Consider the following 14,191-nt stretch of genomic DNA (forward strand, 5'->3'; position numbering starts at 1 on the left):
AAAAGATGGGACCAGTTGGAGCAGTCATGATGAGGGTTCTGAGTGATTTTGCCTGGGGCTTTAGAGTTCCATGGGATAAGTGTGGCTTATGAACTGACCTTCCCCCTGGCTTTGAACTGATTTGGCTTTAAGATTTCACTTTTGGGTTTTGGATGTATGATGAAGTCTGTGGCATTAGGGACAGATCAAGTTAAATCTATATTTTCATATCACACCATGCCTGTGTACTTTGTAAAACAGTGATTCCTTTCCTACTTACTTTTGAGACATTTATAAAACCCTGTTCATGTAGGGAAATCTTGAGTCTTTCATTTGGTGAGTTGGCAAGTGTTGGTTGCTATGTAACGTTTCTCATTGCTGAGCAGCTCTTCAAACACCTGACAAGAGGTGGCTTACAGAAGGAGTGGTTTATTTTCAAGCTTGCAGTTTGAAGGGACAGCCTGTCACAACAAGGAAAGTGTCAGAGAATGTGAGATGGCTGGTCACATAACCTCTGCATCAGGGAGCTGCAAGGGACGAATGTCTTTCCTCCTTTTTGTTCAGTTTGGAACCCCAGTCCCTGGGGTGATGATGCCCATGTTTAGAGTTGGTCTCTTCCTTGCTCAGTCAGAACTTTTAGGAATATCCTCTCAAGTACACTCAAAGGTGTGCCTCATTAATTTCCTCCTTATTTTGGTGGGGGTTTCAAGATAGGGTTTCACACAGAGATTCACCTGCCTCTGCCTCCCACGTGCTAGGTTAAAGGTGTATGCCACCGCCACCCAGCTCCTCCATGCTTCTTAATCCAGTCAAGCTGACAGTGGGTAGTAACTATAGAGTTGGTTACGGGGTATTAACAGAGCACACAAGTCTTCCTTTGGTGAGCAGTCTGATGTCTGGGGAACTGGTTATCTGTCCAACTTCCCTTTAGCTTTTGAAAATATTCAACCATTATCTAAGGTTTTTGTTTGTTTGTTTATTAAATGAGTGTTGTAGCTGTCATTAACGGTTTGAATTTGCTCCACGTTGTATCAACTTAGTTAATTATTAAAGGTACAACACTGTTCTTAGAAGACTTTCTGTTGGTTCTGATGAATTTCCCACATTTTCAATCCGTTTTGGTTAATTCTGCCGTGTTTCTTAGGTTAGCGGCCATGCTGTAGACAGAAAACATGTTTCCTCTCTCTGTTCTTGGTGTCTGTTCTCTGAGATTCTTTGTCTCTGCTCCCTCCTACTCCAGCATCTCTAGCTCAGTGTAAGAAACAATCACCTTATCTTTCAAACATGCAATATTTTTTGTTCGTTTTGTTTTTTGACTACTGTTATTCAGAAGATCTTTTCCCAGGGCCAAATTTTATATCATTGATCTTCCTGTGTTCTTTAAACACAGCTCTCGAACCACCCCAACCTTGAAGTAATAAGGATAAATCTTGAAGGTAAAACTGCCACTGCTATATCCTTAGGCTGGATAGCCAAGTGCACTCATGCAGTGCCTGGGATGTGGTGTATTAGCTTCTGCAAACCAGGAACAAAAGTTAAATGTGATTATCCACGGGGACAGTGAACATCTGTAGTGTGTGCAGTTTGGCACCGCCCTAAACGAAAACGCAAAAATGGTTAGGTGCTTATGGACTCACATCTGATGATGGCAGAGCTGCCAAGCTTGGTTATATGCTTGGTTATAAAACGTTTACAGGAAGCAACGTTTGTTCCTTGTACTTCAGAGCAGCTTCTCTCAATGGAGGGCACGGCCCTTCTCCCATCCTGGGACATCTCTTTGGCACAGTCTCAATCTCTTGAGTGTGCCTGTGCTACTGGGATCTAGAAGTAGAGGGCAGGGGTGTTGCAGCCAAACACAATATAGTTTGTAGTAGAATCATGAGCAACCAGCTGTTCCCCAAAGCCAAAGTTGTCTTGCTGAGAAGGCCTTCTGCAGGGGTGCTTGTTCCTGGTCCTCAGCTTAGAGATGGAGAGTTAGGAGAAGGGAATACACAATGTGCTCTGGGCTTCCCTCGGGTGGCTGTGACTTGGATGACAGTCACTTCTTGAAAACAACATTCCCTACCGCTGCCACGACATGGTAGGAAGATAAAGAGTTGGTGTAGCCACAAAGGACTTTCAAGAGTTTTCAGTAGGAGCGTCTCACGGCACACGCACTATCTTTGTCCCTACGCTGTTTTATTCACCCCATATGCTTAGGACAAATGGTGAGGTTAGAGATGAGGAGAAACCTGACTTGGATGAGTGGATCTGGAGTAGCATTCCTGGAGGACTCAAGTTTAGTTTCTAGAGGGACGGGGATGTGGAAGTACATAGAACGGTCTGAGCTCGGGAGTGGGTTTGATGTGTGAGACGAAAACAGATTTGGAGGCGGAGGTTCTGTGCAGAGTCTTCATTCATTCATTCATTCATTCATTCATACATTTAAGTGCTCAGCTCAGTAGATTTGAAAGGTCAGGAATTACATGCTCTACATAGTGTTGGGAAGGGGTTAAAGGAAATTGGTGTGCTTAGTGGCTAAGAGAAGTGGCCCTTAAGTTAGATTGGCTTTGAGTCTAAGTTTTTGTGTGCATCAATATCCTTGGGCAGTTTAGTAATCAGCCCCAGTTTCCTCATATGTAAAGTGAGTATCACGGTAATAGTCCTAATTTGGATGTCTGATTATAAAAGACATATATGAAGTATGTGTGTGTGTGTGTTTTGTGCTGATTGACGATCATGCTTGTCACTGTCAGTTTACTTCATATCTCCTTCTCTGATCTGGTTACAAATTCTGCCTTCACCTCCTGAAGATGACGTATAAGATTTTCTTCTGGTGCTTTGCTGCCAGAACTGTGGGTACGATCCGTTCATTCTTTCAGTGGATGAACATACGCGGGCCGCATGCCGCTTTGTAGGCCTAAGTGTGGGGCTGCAGAGGTGTCCCGAACACAAGGCTTGCGTTACCGAGTCTGATATGTGATGAGGTAGAAGGTATATGTCTCTAGCATAGCACTGTGAGAGGCAGCCTGGTGACTGCACAGATTTAGGCATAAAGATTTGGGTTCCAGTGGCTCATAATTTTTCTGATCCTCCATTCTTCACTTATAAAATAGTATCATTGCAACCTTTGTGAACTAACTGTTGGGGACAAGAGGCCCCAAAATCACTAAGTGTACAGTAGGTGTTCAATAGTAGCTATAACTGTTACCCGTCTACAGGGTGACATCTTATGTCTGTAGAACCTGTAGACATTTTTAGTCCATGCTGTATAGGGAGATTTTATCGTTTCCTACTGGAGATGCCTGTCATTGACAACTAGAATTTCATGTGACCTCTGGAATCAAGTACAACTGGCCACTGCTCTTGGCTCTGCTTCTGACTGGGGCTGTGGCTTGCTCTTCCTCAAGCAGTAGACTTTTCAGTGTAAAACGGGAAGAAGAGTGGTTCCACGCCCACAGTGATGTTCTGAGCCTTGAAGGAAGTTAACGGTGTAAAATGAGCCCAGTGCATATTGGGCTCTCCAGAAATGGTAGTCCTGTTTATCCTGTTAGTTGAACTAGTGGCTTCAGAGCCTCAGGAGGAATGACTTCTTTGTATGTTCTCTGCTTAATTTTACACTTTTCAGACTTCATTATTCTTTAATTCATCACAGCCATGCCATTATGAAAAGCTTTATTTCTATGCTTAGTAATATGTGTGACTGGTTTTATAAAGATGCAGGCTTAGAACGCATGGGGTTCTGTGTCTTGTGTTCGTGGTTAGTGATGGCTGTGTTTGATAAATGTTGCTATAATGACCAAGTAGTATATTATTGCCCATTAGATATATGCTAATGTAACAGTTTAAGTTGTTTATAATACTTTATAGTTATGGCATTTCAAGCCATGTATACAGATTTTTTTTAAAGCTTTGCTCCTTCGGAAGACTTCCCAGGAAGATTACACTTGCTCAGAGGGATAAACGTGGCTTTTGAATGCATATTGCCAATCTTCTTTTCCAGAGGGATCGACTGATGTTTGTTTCCATCTTTCTGATTTTGAAAACTTCAATTCCCTCTCTTACCCAATACATGCTTACCATGTCATGTTTAGCCCTTAACCATGTTGCAGACTTACTGAGATCGTAGTAACAGAGGGGAGAAGCTCGTAGGTAAACACAGACCTTGTGCCATGTGCTGATAAAGGCACAGCATACCTGGATCTTGGAGGAAGGGCTCTGGTCTTACTGGTAGAGAAGTTATTTTCAGTGTTCAAGGAATCCAGGCTGTGTTCTCTGGTAGAAAGTCAGCCTCCACCCCCGCCCTTGCTCCCACCCCAGTCCCTGCCCAATTTACAGAGGTGTAATGGACAATAAAAGTTGTATGGTGTCATGATTTGCAATCCATGTCCATCACCCTCTCCCAAAGGAGTAGGAAATACATTTTCTATGAAGGAAAAGAGAAGAGGCTGGATGTTTGCAAACGTAGAGGTTTTTGCTGCTTCTTTGGGGTTATTTACAGACATACAGATTTGTCTTTTCTTCCATGGTCCTTGCTGTTTTCTATCTTAATGTGCTCTTTGTGTAAACTATTCTTTATAGTTTGTGGTAGTAAGGGTTCATTATGGAAAAGTTAAAAGAACACAAGGAAGCATAAAAACTTCATGTTTTTGTTCTGGAACATTCACAGCTGCCATCTTGTTTCAGTTCCTTCCCGAAGATTCAAAAATGAGCTTGATGTGAAGCCATACCAAAGTTCTTAGAAAATTCAAAGTTACTTATTTAAACTCAGAAAAAAAACAAACAAGGATAAAAAATTGAACAAACAAAAACCAAAACGAAAACAAAACAAAAACCTAAATGCTCCTACTACTCCAAAGTACCAGTTATTCAGAGAGGGTGATGACTTCTGATTTTTTTTTTTTTTCCCATGGAAGGGAATATCAAGAGACCACAGCAAACCCTAGTTTATAAGACTGTATTCTACGGTGAAATGTGTGCCCATTGAGATAGGTGTTAGGAATGCTGTGGGAGCTGTTGATGGAAGCAGATCATCTTTAGTGCTTGGGGAGATGTGACAGAGGAAGTTTTCAGGTTTGTGGGGGTGTAGGCACAGGAGAAGGGCTTCCTAGCTCAGATAGAAAGTACCGGGGCTGAATCTTGAAGCCTGGGTAGAAGGGAGCCTGAAGAAGCAGGCTGAAGTCATTTCTCCAAGCAGTTAAAGCTTGGAGACTGAAGGAAGTCAGAAGCACCAGAAGTCAGTCAAGTGCTGAATTCCTCTGTGGGTTTCTCATAGTCCAGTAGTAGTTGGTTACCATGTTATCGTTTAAAAGTCACACTATTGTGTCTTATTTTCTGTTCAGTGTCAGCTGATACTGGAAGTGGTCTGGCCTCTCGTTATCTTCCTGATCCTGATCGCTGTTCGCCTGAACTACCCACCCTACGAACAACACGAGTGTAAGTATCTGTGGACCACACCTGTGACTCAGTGATGGTCAGCGAAATCCAGAGTGAATGTACCCTCAACTGAACCTTTCCAAAGATTCTGACTTCAGAAAAATACCACAAATACTTGGAACAGAAATTTTGGCCTTTACTTTTTTGTTGTTGTTGTTAGGGCATGAACTCTGGAGATATTTGTAGTTCCAGTTAAAAGATGACAGTGATGATAATAATCTTACATATTTTTAAATCATGATAATAAAATAGCCTTAAAGTCATAAAGTAATGTTTAAAAAAAAATCACCCTATGGTAATGTTTCAAATGCCAGTATCTGGTTTCCTCTTGTGATCCTTTTGCTTGCATTGTCTTTTAATCCCATGGTTAAAAACCATAGAACATGTATTGGAACACATACTTTTTAAAGAAAGTACACATATATGTCTGTGTGGGAGTATATGCACATGAGTAGGTCCTGAGAAGACCAGTGGTGTCAGAGCCCCTGGAGATGGAGTTATAGGTAGTTGTGAGCCTTCTGATGTGAGTTCTAGGAACCCAACTCAGATCCTCTGCCAGAGCACTTTGTGGGCTTAACCACTGAGCCACCTTCTCAGCTCTTAGAGCATATGCGGCCTTTGTGTGGAACTAACAGTTTGACTAACATAACATTTCATTTTGTTCTCAACATTCATGTATAGTAGACTTTGTTATCATTTGCTTTAATTTCTTGGTAGCTCACCCACCTACAATGACTTGCCCAAACATACATAATCTAGTAGAGGTGGAATAAAGTTCAAGCCACCTGGCTCTCACTCATGTACTTTGAAGACAGTCTTGACTGTGAGCACTGAAATACAGTAGTGGCTTAAAAACAGACAGTTACATGTCTTCCGCATTCTCTACTTGCTCATGATGACACACTGTGTGTCACCATGAGCAAGTGATTTTAGCTTCTCTATAAACGAGAACAGCAAAACTTAATTTGCACTGTTGTTGCCAGAATGACCATTTTACAGTCTGGCTGTGCTCAGTGGATGGATGGAGCAACAGGTTAGAAAGGCCCAAAGAATTAGCATTTGTGTAGGAGTTTTAGCTGGGACCAAAAGCTTTCTGTCCCACACACTTTCTTACCACTCATCTGTTCCAACAGGCCCGTGGGCTTAGAAGATTGTGTTCTTCCAAAACAGCACTGAGACTACAGTTATCTTTTGATGGTTTCTTGGTCACCATCCCATCTCTTACATAGCATGTAATGGCAGGCACTTACATACTAGTTTGCTAATAGACATTTTATATATTCAGGTTACACCCAGATGCCTCAGATACATTCCCTTGAACATGACTTTCTGATTTCGTCAGAACAGCAGAGAGGAAGCTAAGGTGAAGCTTGCTGATATATGCCCCTACTCTGGGAACAAAGGACTAGTGTGAAATTTTTCTCTGTAAATCTGTGTAGTTCAGGTCAGAGTCCTCAAGGTCCTCATGAGTCCTCTGACTCTTTGATGTCCATTACATTATTTGACTGGCATCCTGGACACCCACTGTCTAACGGTCATGCTGTTTCTGTTTGCCCATAGGATTGAGTGCAGCATGCAAGGAAGGGTCTTTGCCTGCCTAGTGGAAGGAAAGATTGAAATGTCTTTACCGTCTCTGCCGCTGACTTGCACTCTCCTGTCCTTAGGGCTAGTATCTCTACAATTTGAAAAGAGGAGAATCCTGTGGTCCTTGGAGTACTTGGTTGGGTTATATAAATCTCTACTGAATAAGGGACAGCAGCTCATTAGTTAAGGGGCCTTGTTTGGTTTTCCTTGAACTGTTAACAGGGAGATAAAGAGATTAGCTGAGTAAACATTCAACAGGCCAGAGTCCCTACAGAGACTGCCCATGGGGACCGGATCTTGTCACACCCTTCCATGTTGCCTCTGGTTGGAACAGGGATAGAAGTTCTAAACGATTGAAAGGTTCCCAGTACTGACCTATAAAGTGAGGTGCATCTCAGCCTTTGGTTTAGTTTTGGGGAGTCTCTATTAGCATATTTACTTAAAAACAAGAGGATGACGAGAAACTGTCTTTGGAGGAAGGTGGGAGTTGTGAGATGGAAAGAGTGTTCTGTTCCCTATGGACAATAGCAAGGGGATAACACTACACAATGACCCCCTACATAATGCCACACTACACAGTGGTGCCGCACATGATGCCGCACGACACGATGCCTCAGAAGTTCTAGTTGGAGGATTCATGAGTGTTTACCTTGTACTGGGCCCTCTGTAAAAGTGCTTGGCCTTCTAAGCCAGCCTGGGCTACAGAGTGAAACTTTGTCTCACAAAAATACAAATAGAATCACATGCTGCTTTACTGAGAAGAGCTCGTGCAACACCACTTGCATGGTGATCGGCATTTTGCAGGCGAGAAAACATAAAGTGCTGGAGATTGGCTTGACTGTGCCGCGCACATGGCAGGGACAGAGGTATAAATCTCCATTGGTTTGTCTCCAAAATCTGTGGCGATACGAGCAAGTCATTTCCTGGATCCATGGTTCTTAATGTTTGCCAGATCTTCAGATAACACTGAGCATATGATGAGAGCTGGAGCCAATACCTTTTTGTCTCAACATGAACAGGCCCCTGGGATAACAACCCCTGACGCAACGCAACATTCATCTTGATTCCTATACGCCATATTTGTAGATTCTTGCTACAAACCTACCGGTGCTTTTGAAGGCTTTGACCTCACCCAGACATGCCAGGCATTGCTTGTAAGAAACTATGAAATGTAGGGAGAAAGGGTGAGGAGTGGCCTGATGGAGGGGGCCTCATTTTATCGATGAGTGAGAGAGGGACAGAAAAACCGAGATGGTTTGGCAGTTGACTTCTATCTCAATTGAGCATGCTTTTGAGGTGCTGTTGGTGAATCTTTGGGCTGTTGGAGGAAGTGAGGCTGACAAGTGTTTGCCAGATGAAGGCAGGGACAAGAGGAATCTGCGAAGAGTGAGGTAATGGTGAAGGCTACAGCTGGAAGGGAGAGGTGTGGGCTAGGATCCCGGAGATAAAGTTTCTACCCCAGCATCTCTGAGTTCTTCATCAGCTGCAGTGTGAAGTGGCTGTATTAGGTCACTGCCCAGGTCCTTCTGTGTCCCTTAGAGATGAGGCTTGTGGTAGGAACTGAGCAAATGGGCACCAAGCACTTGCTGCTTGCCAAGCCCTTGGTATCCATGGTCCGATATACCACATGTATTATACTCCCGAGGTTGGTAGCATGAATCCGAATCTACAGATGATGTCAAATAGAACCATGGTCACCTTTACTTGATGTCAGATTCCTAATTGTTTCAGAGGAAGCAGGTCTACTAGGACATGGTGAATGAGACAGACAGATATGAGAGGCTTGTGTTGAAATCACTTCACAGGTCTAATGTCTTCTCTGTGTTTTCTTCTCAATTTCAACAGGCCACTTTCCAAATAAAGCCATGCCGTCTGCAGGAACCCTTCCCTGGGTACAGGGGATTATCTGTAATGCCAATAACCCTTGCTTCCGTTATCCAACTCCAGGCGAGGCTCCCGGTGTTGTTGGAAACTTTAACAAGTCCATGTAAGTACCAGATCAGGTTTTCTTTCCCGGACTTGCCAGTTAATACTTATCCTTTCCTTCTTGGAGAGGTTTGCATGAGAAATCTGCAAAATGAATGAATGAAGGGGGAATTGGCACCAGGATTTAAGACTCTGGGATTTAAGAGTCATTGTGATTATGTCATTGAAAGCTGTCTACTCAGAGTCAATGCCTCTAGGAGACCCAGCAAGCTCCATCTGATCTACTCACTCAGACTGTCTACTGTTCCTCTGAAATGGCCACCTCTAGGAGCCAGGGTGACGGCATAGGAAGAATCTGGGTCCTCCAGCAGCTCAGTGCTCAGGGCAGGAGTGTCCTCCTGTTCTCTGCTTTCAGGTCATTGCTCTGACCCCTGAAATGACTGCAGTGTCATCGCTGTTGACAGGTCTTTCTGTTCCTGAGTGGGAGCTGACTGAGAGCATGATGGTGCTTTCTTAGTGTCTGTGTTCTTGGCTCCCAGCTCAAATGCTGGGATGCTGAATATAATATGCATCTTCCAGATGAGATGCTGAAGATTCCCCAGATGTGCAGAGTCACAGAGTTATTGTGGACCAGGGACTGTAGGATGTGCTGCTGGCAGGAGATGGCGCCACAGTTGGGACAGGCAGGGCCACATTGCATAACCAAAATATTAAAAACATATTGGACTGTTAGTATACAGATGCATATAACCAAGAGCAAATTCATTACTGTATATGCATTCGTGTTATATATGTTTTAATTCATGTTTTTAATAAATGAAAATGTTTTATGAATCATTAGGCATATCTTGGGATATAGGCATTGGGCTTTTTATGGCCAATAGCCTTCCGTGTGTGTGTGTATGTGTGTGTGTGTATGTGTGTGTGTGTGTGTGTATGTGTCTGTGTGTGTGTGTCTGTGTGTGTGTGTCTGTGTGTGTGTGTCTGTGTGTGTGTGTCTGTTTGTGTGTGTCTGTGTGTGTGTGTTTGTGTGTCTGTGTCTGTGTGTGCGTGTCTGTGTGTGTGTGTGTGTGTATGTGTGTGCGTGTCTGTGTGTGTGTGTGTGTCTGTGTGTCTGTGTGTGTGTCTGGAGGATGGAATGATGACTAGAATAGGAAAGGCCAGGATGGGGAGAGACAGGTGGCCTAACCCAGACCTTTTCTACTTCTTGTTCCCCTCACAGTGTGTCTCGCCTGTTCTCTGACGCTCAGAGGCTTCTTTTGTACAGCCAAAAAGACACCAGCGTTAAGGACATGCACAAGGTCCTGAGAACATTACGACAGATCAATCATCCCAATTCAAGTAAGCAAAACCCTTCCACTCATTCATTGGAAGAGGACATTTCCCTGCCCATGTGTCCTAGGGCTTGCTCTCCGGCTTGTTCCTGAGTGTGTTTCTTCTTTAGTGGCTAGATGGTTGGTCTTCTCTGAAGGAAGAATTGGAAACAAAGCTAGAGAAGCTGGTTGCCCCAGACAGTGACTGGGGATGCAGACGCCAGCCAGAACGGCACAGGCTTGTCGTTAAGGCCAGCTGGAGTACAGGTTGCTGCCAAGGGCATTTTTGAGCTGCCCATAGGATTAACATGGGTAGATTTATAGACGAGATATTTCTGTGCACGTGAGAGCAGTTTTAGTTCTAATTTGATACGGGCAAAAATAAAAGTTAGGCACTTATTTCTAAAAGGAAACTCATCCTTCTTCCTCAGAACTAGCCATTTGGAGAAGCCTGACAGGCATTTGAATTCTGATCTTGAAACTGAAATCTTTACCTTAGATTTGCTAAATAGCGAGGCAGTTAGTTAGTTCCTGGCGCGCCACTGAGGAAGTATCTGGGGAATATACAGTTTGCTGACCACGACTTTGGCTGCAGAGATTGTGGCAGTCCCCTGGGCAGTAGCCTGCCAGCGGGGGAAGCGCAGCGCTCGATGTTCCCTGGTATAGGCACGGATGGTGTGCACAGTGAAGATTGAGAAGTGATCAGCAAGCCTTCAGAAAGTGCTGCTGTTCAAACTACACCCGTGAGGAAGTCCTCCTCTCACTATGGGCCAACAGTGGCCACTGCTCCAGGAAGGTCTTTTTACCCAGTTTGGCATTTTAGGAGGGAATGGACTGGACCAGCCTTTGCTGACAGGCCTCTGTCCCAGTTTGCGAGAGAAGCAATGGTGTCAAGTGCTAGTGTTTACGGGGATTGGTGAGATCTTGCTTTGCTTGGGCGGGAGAAAAGGCATTTCAAGGGGGCTGGAGAGCTGAGAAATGACCAGTGCTTGGTGCTTTCCCAAAGGACCCACCTTGCCTGAAACTCCAGCTCCAGGGAGTCTGGTGTCCTCTTCTGGCCTCCAAGGGGGGCACTGCACTGACATGCACAAGCCTCCTAACACACACGCACACGCACATGCACACGCACACACAGGTCTTAATAAGAGGCAGTGGTGGACTCCATGACTCCATGTCAGATGAGGTGTGACTTCAGTACAGAAGTGTGGTCATGCTCTGGTTCCTGTGTCGCCTGTGAGGAGCTCGAAGCTGGACTGTTCCCAGCTGCGCAGCCAGATTATTTGGTGCTGTTTCCTTCCCCTGGAGAACTCTGTTCAAGGCCAGGCTTTTCTGTAGTGGAGGGCCCCTGTCATGTTGTCATGCAGCAGAAGAACCGAGTTATTTCTTCTATCACCAGGAAATGGGGTAGCACAGACAAAAAGTGTTGGTGTGTATCACCATGTGACTTTGAGAATAAGTTACCCGGTCCCTTAGGGGTTATCTCTTCGTATTGAAAATGGGTACAGTAAGAGAGCCATCCAGGGTCAAAACAGTATTTGACACTCAAGTAACATTTAATGAATATGAGCCATGATTGTTTTTCTAAAAGATTATTTTTGACCTATCTATTTTGTTTTATGTATAAATATTTTGCCTGCATGGTTATGCATACACTATGTGTGTTCCTAGTATGCATGAGGCCAGAAGAGGGCATGTCTATAGCCTAGATACAATTATTTTTCAATCTGGACATCTCAGACAAAACATTCAATGTTTCTGAGACATAATTTCCTGAATTAATTATAATAATATCACATTATTATGTATAGTATAACGAGATATTATTATATCATTAACATGATAATTCCTAAGGTGCAAAGTCTGACACAGGGCTGGCACATAATAGATACTTTATTAACAGAAGCCAGTGCTATCTTCGTGGCATTGCTTCATTTCTGACCATCTGACCTTCTTCTGCTGCCTCTTAATTTGTGGGGCTGACAAAATGGACCAGCAGAATTTCCAGTTCTTAGTGGAGGCTGCCCTAGAGGGTAGGGTGCTTTTCTCCTCTGACCAATTGGAGTCATTAAGAAGGATGGAGGAAAGAAATGGCTGGGTGTGCCCAGCCCTGCAGAAGGGAACCCTCTCCCAGTTTTCAGTGCCCCCTTTGCCCTGCAGCTAGTTCTGTTCCAACTGCCTCTGTCCTGCCTAGTGAGGACTCAACCACTGAGCTACATCTCCAGGCCCAGCTGGTCCTTGACTTTCTAGTTTTTTTTCTTTGTTTATCTTGCCACAGAAAGTCAGGCCAAAGTTGTAGAGGAAGCATGAAAAAATGCTGCCTCCTTCTCTAGGAAGTGGTAACCTTTTGCTGATTTTGAAAAACACCCCATAAGTCCGACTTGGAGCTGGGCGTGTCATTGTTGACCCCGGAGCATCCTCTCATGAGGAAGCTCATGCTGGGTGATAGCCCAAACTGTCAGGTAGTATTTGCCACCACCTCCTAGAGAATTAGTCTGATTCCGTGTTCTTCAAAAATCCAGGATCAATTTTTTGTGTCTGTTTCTGGAGTCTTTTATGTTTTCCAGTCTAAATGTCCTCCGGCCCTTCTTACGCAATGCTTTCCTTTCCAACTTCTGCCTCTTAGTGTGTTTATGTCATTCCAGAAGTTTACCAGAAATTACAAAAGTATTCTAGCAGAGTGGAGAAAGGGACTTTTGCCTGTCTGTGTGCTTTATTTCTGTTCACAGGTTTGAGATTGCATGAGACTTTAGATATTCTTGTCATCCTGTTGACTCATGGTCCGTGTATAACCAACTCAAACTGCAGATCTCATGAATACATAGAACTGCAAGTGACTTCTCTTTTCCCTACTGTACCTCTGGCTTTTTGAGCTAAGCGGAATTTATCTATCTCTTCTGATTTACACCGTTAAATCCCCTCTGCCACCTTATCCACTTCCAGCCAGTTCAGATTCTGATTCTACTATGATTCTACAGCTGCTACGTGTTGTGTCCTGTCATCTAGGGGTTCAGGGACTCTTGCTAGTTCAGATACTGATCACCATGAGAACAAAGTTTGAGACTGGTATTGGCTACCTACTCCTTTGGGCAGTGCTTCTTAGGATCTTAGAAAGCTACTTGCCTATGTGGTCCACTGGGTCCTGCTTTGAGATCCATTTGGAGAATTCACCTTGTTCTTTAGCTCTGCTAATACCGTTGGACTTGCCCCAGGAACTCTGTAGACACAGGATTCTACTCAAACACTCTTGTCTCAAGGTTTCATGAGCTACAGCATTGTTTTGTTTAGCGGCTGTTTAGTCTGTGTGTGGCTTCATGCACTGGCTGCCTGAGTTATTCAGCCATATGCCAACCATGCTCTCGCAGGTGCTAAGACTCGGGGTTGAGGGGTTCTTCCTAGAGGGAATCTGATACTGAAAGTGGTGTCACCTCCACTTTCAGTTTATATTGTCATGGGAGTAACATCCTGAGAATGAAGCACTGTCAACCCTGGCTTCCCAATTCAAGTTTCTAGAAAGAACCATCTTGTACTGATTCAGTAATAGTTCAGCTTCAAAAATTAAGCCATGGATAACTCCTCTATTTATCACTGGATCATCCTGAGGGGACAACTGAGGGTGAAGCCTTACAGATGTGGCTTGCCCAGTTTTCTTATTGCTGGAACCTTTGAGTCACTTTAATGGTTTTCGCCCTCTAAGCCAGAGTGTTACCAGTAGGTTGAATGGTGGCTAAGTTAGTTTGGGGAGTTAGTGTGGGGAAGCATTTTCCCTTTCCTATCATGCTCACACCTCAAAGGCAGTATAAGCATCAGCTAAATTCTCAGAAACCACAGAAAAGGTGGCATGTCTAGATTGTGGCCCTGTGACATCTAAACTTTCCAGGCCAATGCTTTGAGTTTTGTGTGATATAGGAGGTGATTTCTGACAGGACACAAATGACAACTTTTAATTCTGACTCACGTCAAAATGTGCCTTATCG

At 44.0% G+C, this 14,191-nt stretch overlaps 1 protein-coding gene across 4 annotated transcripts in view; it reads left to right on the forward strand.

Moving 5' to 3' along the window:
• Nucleotides 1-14,191, forward strand: part of Abca1 (ATP binding cassette subfamily A member 1) — a 119,300-nt gene that overhangs the window by 20,550 nt on the left and 84,559 nt on the right. For all 4 annotated transcript variants that reach the window (XR_013110673.1, XM_076934966.1, XM_076934965.1 and 1 more), the window contains 3 exons: nucleotides 5,301-5,394; nucleotides 8,824-8,965; nucleotides 10,127-10,245. Coding sequence is in view for 3 of the 4 variants with exons in the window: in XM_076934966.1 (XP_076791081.1) it covers nucleotides 5,301-5,394; nucleotides 8,824-8,965; nucleotides 10,127-10,245 (355 nt within the window). In the remaining variant the exon portion in view is untranslated. The remainder of the gene's footprint in view (nucleotides 1-5,300; nucleotides 5,395-8,823; nucleotides 8,966-10,126; nucleotides 10,246-14,191) is intronic.

The sequence above is a fragment of the Arvicanthis niloticus genome, chromosome 5 (genome assembly GCF_011762505.2).
Source record: "Arvicanthis niloticus isolate mArvNil1 chromosome 5, mArvNil1.pat.X, whole genome shotgun sequence".
Lineage (NCBI taxonomy): Eukaryota > Metazoa > Chordata > Mammalia > Rodentia > Muridae > Arvicanthis > Arvicanthis niloticus.